Below are 7,546 nucleotides of genomic sequence, written 5' to 3'. Positions count from 1 at the left end.
TAATAAAAATATGAAATAATCTAGATTATATGCATGGGTTCTGTGTCCATATTATTGTTATGAAATCCTTTGAGGGTGACCAGCTTGGCAAACTTTGCCAATTTTGTTGACATTTCTTTAACCCCATTTTCTCATCTGTATATCTAGCATTGTGATAATCTGCATGAAATTTCAGAATAATGTGCTTAACTTTCTTACTCATTTCCACACATTAAATAAGATGGTTTAAAAAATAAAGCATCATTAAAATTTCATGAAATTTATACAGCATAATCCATATAGCTTGTTTTTCAGAGTACATATTTATACACATAGGATACATAAATGGTGGTTGGCATGTATTAATCTCTCCATGATTGTTATTCAGCATTGTATAATGCTTAACACACAAAACGAATTCTATGCTTTTACATGTAGGTGAATAATTATGGACAATACAAATGAATATTTGCTTAGCTATAAAGGATATAATTTTTTGAAAAAATTAGTGAACATTGAGCAGTTAGAAAAGCTGGAAGATTTTGAAATTAGAGATGATGATGTTTTCATAGTCACATATCCAAAATCTGGTGAGTGTAAGAAGTGGGACATGTATCATTAATGTTTTCTTTGATTTAATATTATGTGTGCACATATAACTCCCATCAACACACCACAAGCAGCAAGCATATATTAATGTAACAATTTATGATCATATAATTCTACATAAATCTCCAATCTGTAGAACAGAAGAAAACCTCCAGTGCATATACTGGACACTCTATTGTCAAGTACAAATGTTATGATAAAATGTGTAACATATTGCTATCAGAGGACACTCTGTCAGTGCTGAATTGCTTGGTCTGTTGAACAAAGATGACACAGTCTCAAATATCATTTTCCTAATACAAATACTTCATAATTTCCAATAGATTTTCTAATACATACCATTTACTTTAAAATATTTAATGGAAATTGAAGTTTACTTAATACAGTTTAAGAAGCATGCACACACATGTGTGTGCATTCACACACACACACAAATTTTCTTGAGGTATGAAGTCCATCAGTACTGAGCAGTGCTGCAGCAGCGATGTCCTTCTGGGAACAGAAAAATCCTGTTATAATCGTGGCATCTGAATCACCAGGGGCAATATTTGGAGGTGCTGTTACTATAGTTGGCACAATTTGAGAGATAAATCTGTACCCCTTAAAATTTCACATGTCCTTTTAAAAATGAGTTCATGTTTGGCTATTGCCAAACACCACAGATAATGGGATTGTACATGGTTTGACCAGAAAAACCATTTCAAACTGAGGAGATACCTCAGTGTACAAAGTGCATGTTTTGGCCTTGCAAGCATGAAGACCTGAGGTGAGATCACTTAAACACTTGTATGCTGGATGTAGTAATGGGTGTCTGTAATCTTGATTTCCCTGTGGTGAGGTGTAGTCAGAGACAGGAGCATCTGCAGATGCTCATGACTCAGCTGTACCTCATAGAGAATAAATGTATCTCAACCAGGATTCAAGGCAATTGTAGTCTGACAACTACACATACACTGGACTGCACTAACATATAAGCATGTACATGTACAAATCTCTCACTCATACATACATGTACAGCACACACACATGCATAGTACATACACATGCATAGCACACAAATGTGCACACCAGACATATACACATGCATGCCACACACATTCATGTACACCATATCAAAAGGAAATGATCCATAAGGCTACAAAGAGGCAAAAAAGGTTAGTATCAGGTAAATGCTAGTGATTGTAATATGAGTTTAGTGTATTGTGTACATGTGTTGTATAATATAGTGTACCCTTTAATATCTAAAAATAATATCTGTCAAGGAAAAGTTAAAAATACATCAGGAAACATTTCCCATAGACTATAGAATACAGAGACTTGGAATAATTTCATCTATCATTATTTTTTTTTATATTTATTTATTTATTATGTATACAATATTCTGTCTGTGTGTATGAAGAAGAGGGCACCAGACCCCGTTACAGATGGTTTTGAGCCACCATGTGGTTGCTGGGAATTGAACTCAGGACCTTTGGAAGAGCAGGCAATGCTCTTAACCTCTGAGCCATCTCTCCAGCCCCCTCATCTATCATTATTAAAAAATCTAAACAAAATAATTATCCAACTGAAAAGGGACTCAGTAAAAATCAATAAAACTGATTTTATGTTTTCTAATTTTATTGCTAAGTAAAAATCAAACAAAACATATACTGGTTCATTACCATACATGGAATATTATTTAAAAGCACCAATGGCATGAAGATGGATGGTATTAGAGTAGATATTTATTACTTAAACTTACCTCAGGATTGAAAAAAAGAATGTTATTCATTTTTTACAGGTACCGTTTGGCTGTATCAGATACTTAGGTTGATTTGCTATGAGGGCCACTGGAACAGGACTGGAGACATCAAAACTATCATCAAAACACCGTTCTTTGAGTACATGTTTTATCATTTAGACATCATTAAAATGCCATCACCTTGCATCTTCACGTCCCATCTTCCATATTACTTAGTACCACAATATCTCAGGAAGAAAAAGGCTAAAGTATCTCACAGGGCTTAGTCATGTTCTATACAGATAAAATACTTAAATAATAAAAGTATTTTAGTATTTGTGTTATGATGTACATCTACCTTATTATTCTCGAGTATGTCTTCTGGGTACGCTTCGACAAACTTTCCTAGAACCCTCATCTGTGAATAGAACTGCAGAGCCACAGTGACCGAGGTAGTCAGCTTACAGAGGAGGTGGATTATTTCTGAAGAAAGTGGATAATCAGTTATTGCTGAAACCTATTCTTGTTTTTCCTCTAGTAATTTGACACATCAGACTTAAATGTTTGCCATTGTGCCAGTTATTGAATGGTGGCACATACTGGTCTTAATTTTCATATGTCTGCCCAATATCGATATTAAATATGTTTGATGTTTATTGACATAATCAATTTTGATTCTGTGAAAGGGCTCTACCATCAGTTGAGCTTCATAACATTTTAATTTGAGTATAACTTTTCTATTGATTTGATTTCTGTCAGTTCTGGATACTAGTGTATTTATCCTTATGATATTTCTCTTCTTTTAGAACTTCATATAATGTTGTAGTTTACTTTTATTACTCACATTCTTAATTTTAGTATTATCAAATATACTGATTTTTTAAAATTTAAATTATATAAATTATTTTAATTATATTTATTGCTTCAAATTTTTTTATTTTAAATATATTTTTCACCCCAAGTCTTTTCAGATCCTCTCCCAATACCTACTCACTCAAATTTATGTTCTTTTTAAGGTCAAACAGTAACATATCACAACAACAAAATCTTATTTATGATATATTCCCTGTCTTCAAGACTAACAATGCATTTACTTTGGCCTAATATTCTCAAAACACTAGTTAGTTATTATTCATAATAGTATGAGAGAATTTTCTTTAAATTCCATGTGGATACTGTTGACACTTGGACCAACAAAGGCTTCAATCTTTTATGTACTACATATTTCATTGCTGCCTTGTCTATATATGAATTATCTCAAAAAATATCTATCAATATAATTTGCAGTAGCAGGGAAAGTTTGTTTACTCTATTCATCAACTTTACAAAAAATGTAATTTCTAGAAAGTTGATCTGTGTTCTTGTGCATGTGTGCAATATGAAGTAAGTAAAAATTTTCACTCAAATATCATGGAACAAGATGTTAATAAACAACTACACTTCTATAGCTATAACATGGATAAGAATAAAGCTTCATGTGGATAATGAACTATCATATAATTATTCAGATCTTATCAGAATAAGCAAGGATTTCTAAAGCAATCTTGCTTTTTGTTTCTGCAGATTTTTTATATTTACAGAAATCCCAAGGACATTCTGGTCTCATATTTTTATTTTTTTAATTGGTTGGTTGTCTTTGAAGGTACAGATACTTTGGAACATTGTCTGGAAAAATTTCTAGAAGGAAAAGGTAATTACATTTATTCCCTCTCACTTGTTTATAAAGTACAGGTGATATTTAATTTGTCTCAAAGTGAGGAACATATATCCAAGAGATGAATGGCGGTAGGACAAGTATAAAGAGCAATAATAATCTCAGCCAAGTTAACTTAATACACAGTGGTTATTCTGTCATTTGTCATTTTCAGAAACATTTGAGGATTTTCAACTAGCAATGCTATACTATTGTGGAAGTACTTTGGCCAGACAATAAAAGATTTACAAATATTTTATCCATTCTTTCTAGTCAATGTCATAGGAAGAATCATATAGCTAAAATTGAGGGCGAATGTGTGCTCTGCATGGCATATACTTGTAGGGAAATAATGGGATCCTTCATTCCAGCACTGTGGAGAAATGATGCAAGAGGCTGTGAGGTGTGGAAACGGGATCTCATGCATTTCTCAGGTTGTATTCAGGTTCTGTTTCACTGGAATAAGGAAACACTGCTATCCCAGAGATCTGATAGGAGGGGTGAAATGGAGACATATACCTTCTGGTAGAGGAGAAATGGGGACTTCCCTTAAAGATAACTTTAAATTCAGACACTTAAACTTCTTTATCAAAAGACTTCATATTGATTCATTTTGTTTTATGATTGTTTTGCCTGCATGTGTGTATGTGCTTAATCTATGTATCCAGTGATATCAGAAGTCAGTAGAGGGCATCAGATTATCTGGAACTGAAGTTAAACATGTGTTGTGATCCACCCTGTATGTACAGAGAACCACACTCAGCTCCTCAACAAGAGCAGCCAGTGCTTTGACCACTAGCCAAGAGTGTATCCAATCTCTGGCCCTCAAAATTCTTAATGTTTGTTTTGTTGTGTCCCTAAACAGTTAGGTAGCTATGAAGTTTGTGTTAAACTCAAATGTAGTTTGTTGTTTAGTAAGTACTGTGCCTTGCCTTTATTGCTCAGTTATTTTCCCTTCAGTGGTAGGAAGCAGTTGGTTTGATGACATTAGAGGCTGGTATGAACACAGACATGATTTCAGTATAATGTTCCTGAGCTATGAAAATATGAAGAAGGTAAGATGAGGTAGTTGTTTTGAAAATTATTTATTATTTCTGAGTTTAAACCTCAGACTCTCAGCTGTTTTCACACTACACCCTTTTTTGGGTTTTGTGCTGATGGAGGTTCCTCACTTCCTCCCTGTCCTTTACTGACTAGTCTGCCTTAGGACTCACTTTTTCCTGTCATCCTCTCTTGTTATTCCTTCTTCTATAGCCACCTGTGTCAATACAGACCACCTAATGCACACAGTAGATTTGGCTTTTTAATTAATTATTTGTATTAGTAGTTTCAGTGTGGTATTGACATCTCTCAACATGGTATGCATTGGTCTTAGCTCTTACTCTCTTACACTCCCCCTTTCTTTGCTCAAGACTATTCCCAATTCTGTAGTTCAACTTCCAGAATGGCGGATGTCTTTTGTTTTGTTTTTCTATTGGGGGAGAGATGTGATACAGTGTGGTTGGTCTTTTTTGAGCCACCAGCTCCCAAATAATGATATGTAGATTTCTTATTTTGAAAGCTTGGCATGAGTTTTGGTTTGTTCTCAAATAATTCTTATAACTTAAATTAACCTGTTCATATTAGTCTGCATTCTTCCATGTGGCTCATTACCTCGTCTCCCTATTGTAGGCCAAACTTACTCAGTTTTGCTGGTGAATCTCTACCTATTTGATGCTTCCCCTGAGTTCCTCAGTCTCTCCAAAAGTCTAACCTATCCTCTACTGTCTATTCTTTGGCCATTAAGCCCCCCCCCCCTTTTTTTTAGACCAATAAGAAGATTCCTTAGAGAGGTCAGGGAGGATAAAGACACATCTTTCCACATATAGTCTACATAACTAAGCTGTTGTGAGGTTTCTGCAGCCAACAAGATTTATCATGTATCATCCAGGCTAAGAACTCATCCATGTAGAGGGATCAGTGCATATGCACATTCAATGATTTATTAAACTAATTAGAAGGTGCCTCAAGCAGACAAGGAAGTAGAGCTACACATCTTCTCAGAGTGTGATAAAATATCCTCCAGCAATATCTTTTTTCTTTGTATTGGCAGATTTCACTTAATCTGATATTTTAAGGTGCATCTATTTCCAGCAAACCATTTTTATTCTTATTAGTGTCTAAATAATATTTTTTGTTTACATGAGATTCAGTTTTATTCATATATATATATATATATATATATATATATATATATATATATATATGTTACTCAGTCTTGCTGGTGAATCTCTACCTATTTGATGCTTTCCCTGAGTTTCCCAGTCTCTCCAAAAGTCTAACCTATCTTTTTGGCTATTCTTTTGCCATTAAGCTCCCCCCTTTTTAGACCAATAAGAAGATTCTTTAGAGAGGTCAGGGAGGATACTATATATATATGGGTATCTAGGCCCATTCAATGCCTTGACTCGGGAGAAGAATTCAAGAACTGTGGTTGCCTGTAGGATTTGTAATTCTGACTTTATTTTCATTAGAAATATAACTAGGAATGGGGTCACTAAATTATATGATGGGCCTATTTTTTATTATGCCAGATCCATTTTTCCATACTGAATGCACTTTATGCACTTTCTATCTAATCTGGCACACATTGTTTTGAGTATCTTATTTTGGTTGCTGGTTTGTTTATATGCTGGTAACTAAAACCAGACCCACATGGTAGATATTAGGATAGTTACACTCACTTGTTTCTTAGGTCCATATTATTGGAAAACCTTTTCTCAACCCTTTACTCTGAGGTAATGTCTGTCTTTGAGGTTGAGGTGTATTTCTTGTATACAACAGAAGACTGGATCCTGTTTTTGTATCCATTCTCTTAGCCTGTTTTTTTTATAGGTTAACTGAGTCCATTGATATTAAGAGATATTAGTGACCAGTGCTTGTTAATTTCTGTTATTTTTTTGGTAGTAGTGTTTGTGTGTTTCCCTTCTTTGGGTTATACTGGTGGGAGGTTATCTGCTGCCTTTGTGTTTGTGGGTACAGTTACCTTCCTTGCTTTGGGGTTTTCTTTAAGTACTTTCTGTAGTGCTGGAATTTTGAATATATATTGTTTAAATGTATTTTTTTGTCATGGAATATCTTGTTTTCTCCATTGATAATGGTTGAAAGCTTTGCTGGGTATAGTAGTCTGGGCTTACCTTTATGGTCTTTAATGTCTTCAGCACATCTGCCCAAGACCTTTTGGTATTCATGGTTTCCATTGAGAAGTCTGGTTTAATTCATATAGGTTTACCTTTATATGTTACTTGACTTTTCCTTTATAGCTCTTAATATTCTTTCTTTATTTTGTATGTTTTGCATTTTGATTATTATATGGCAAGGCTATGCCTTTTTGATCCAGTCTATTTGGGGTTCTGTAAGCTTCTTGTCCATTCACAGGATTATCCTTCTTCAGGTTGGGAACATTTTATTTTATGATTTTGTTGAATATATTTTCTGTGCCTTTGAGCTGGAATTCTCCTTCTTCTATCCCTATTATCCTTAGGCTTGGTCTTTTCATGGTGTTC

The 7,546-nt window shown here is 34.2% G+C and overlaps 1 protein-coding gene across 1 annotated transcript; it reads left to right on the top strand.

Annotated features, from left to right (window-relative positions):
- The first annotated feature begins 427 nt into the window (after positions 1-427).
- Positions 428-5,282, top strand: LOC121449288 (amine sulfotransferase-like). The gene is made up of 5 exons (XM_041653594.1): positions 428-569; positions 2,369-2,577; positions 3,872-3,998; positions 4,962-5,056; positions 5,256-5,282. Exons 1-5 carry the CDS (start codon positions 428-430, stop codon positions 5,280-5,282), a joined length of 600 nt encoding a protein of 199 aa, XP_041509528.1.
- Positions 5,283-7,546: the final 2,264 nt, after the last annotated feature.

This window comes from Microtus oregoni, unplaced genomic scaffold (genome assembly GCF_018167655.1).
Source record: "Microtus oregoni isolate MIOR12 unplaced genomic scaffold, Mior012 000006F_ref0000085, whole genome shotgun sequence".
Lineage (NCBI taxonomy): Eukaryota > Metazoa > Chordata > Mammalia > Rodentia > Cricetidae > Microtus > Microtus oregoni.
The sequence above is the reverse complement of the archived record's forward strand: the minus strand, read 5'-3'. Positions and strand labels throughout refer to the sequence as shown.

Coding starts and splice junctions, on each gene's coding strand:
- LOC121449288 (XM_041653594.1), top strand. CDS start 428: ATGGACAATACAAATGAATATTTGCTTAGCTATAAAGGATATAATTTT. Junction 570..2,368: donor AGTCACATATCCAAAATCTG/GTGAGTGTAAGA, acceptor CATTTTTTACAG/GTACCGTTTGGCTGTATCAG. Junction 3,999..4,961: donor AAAATTTCTAGAAGGAAAAG/GTAATTACATTT, acceptor TTTTCCCTTCAG/TGGTAGGAAGCAGTTGGTTT.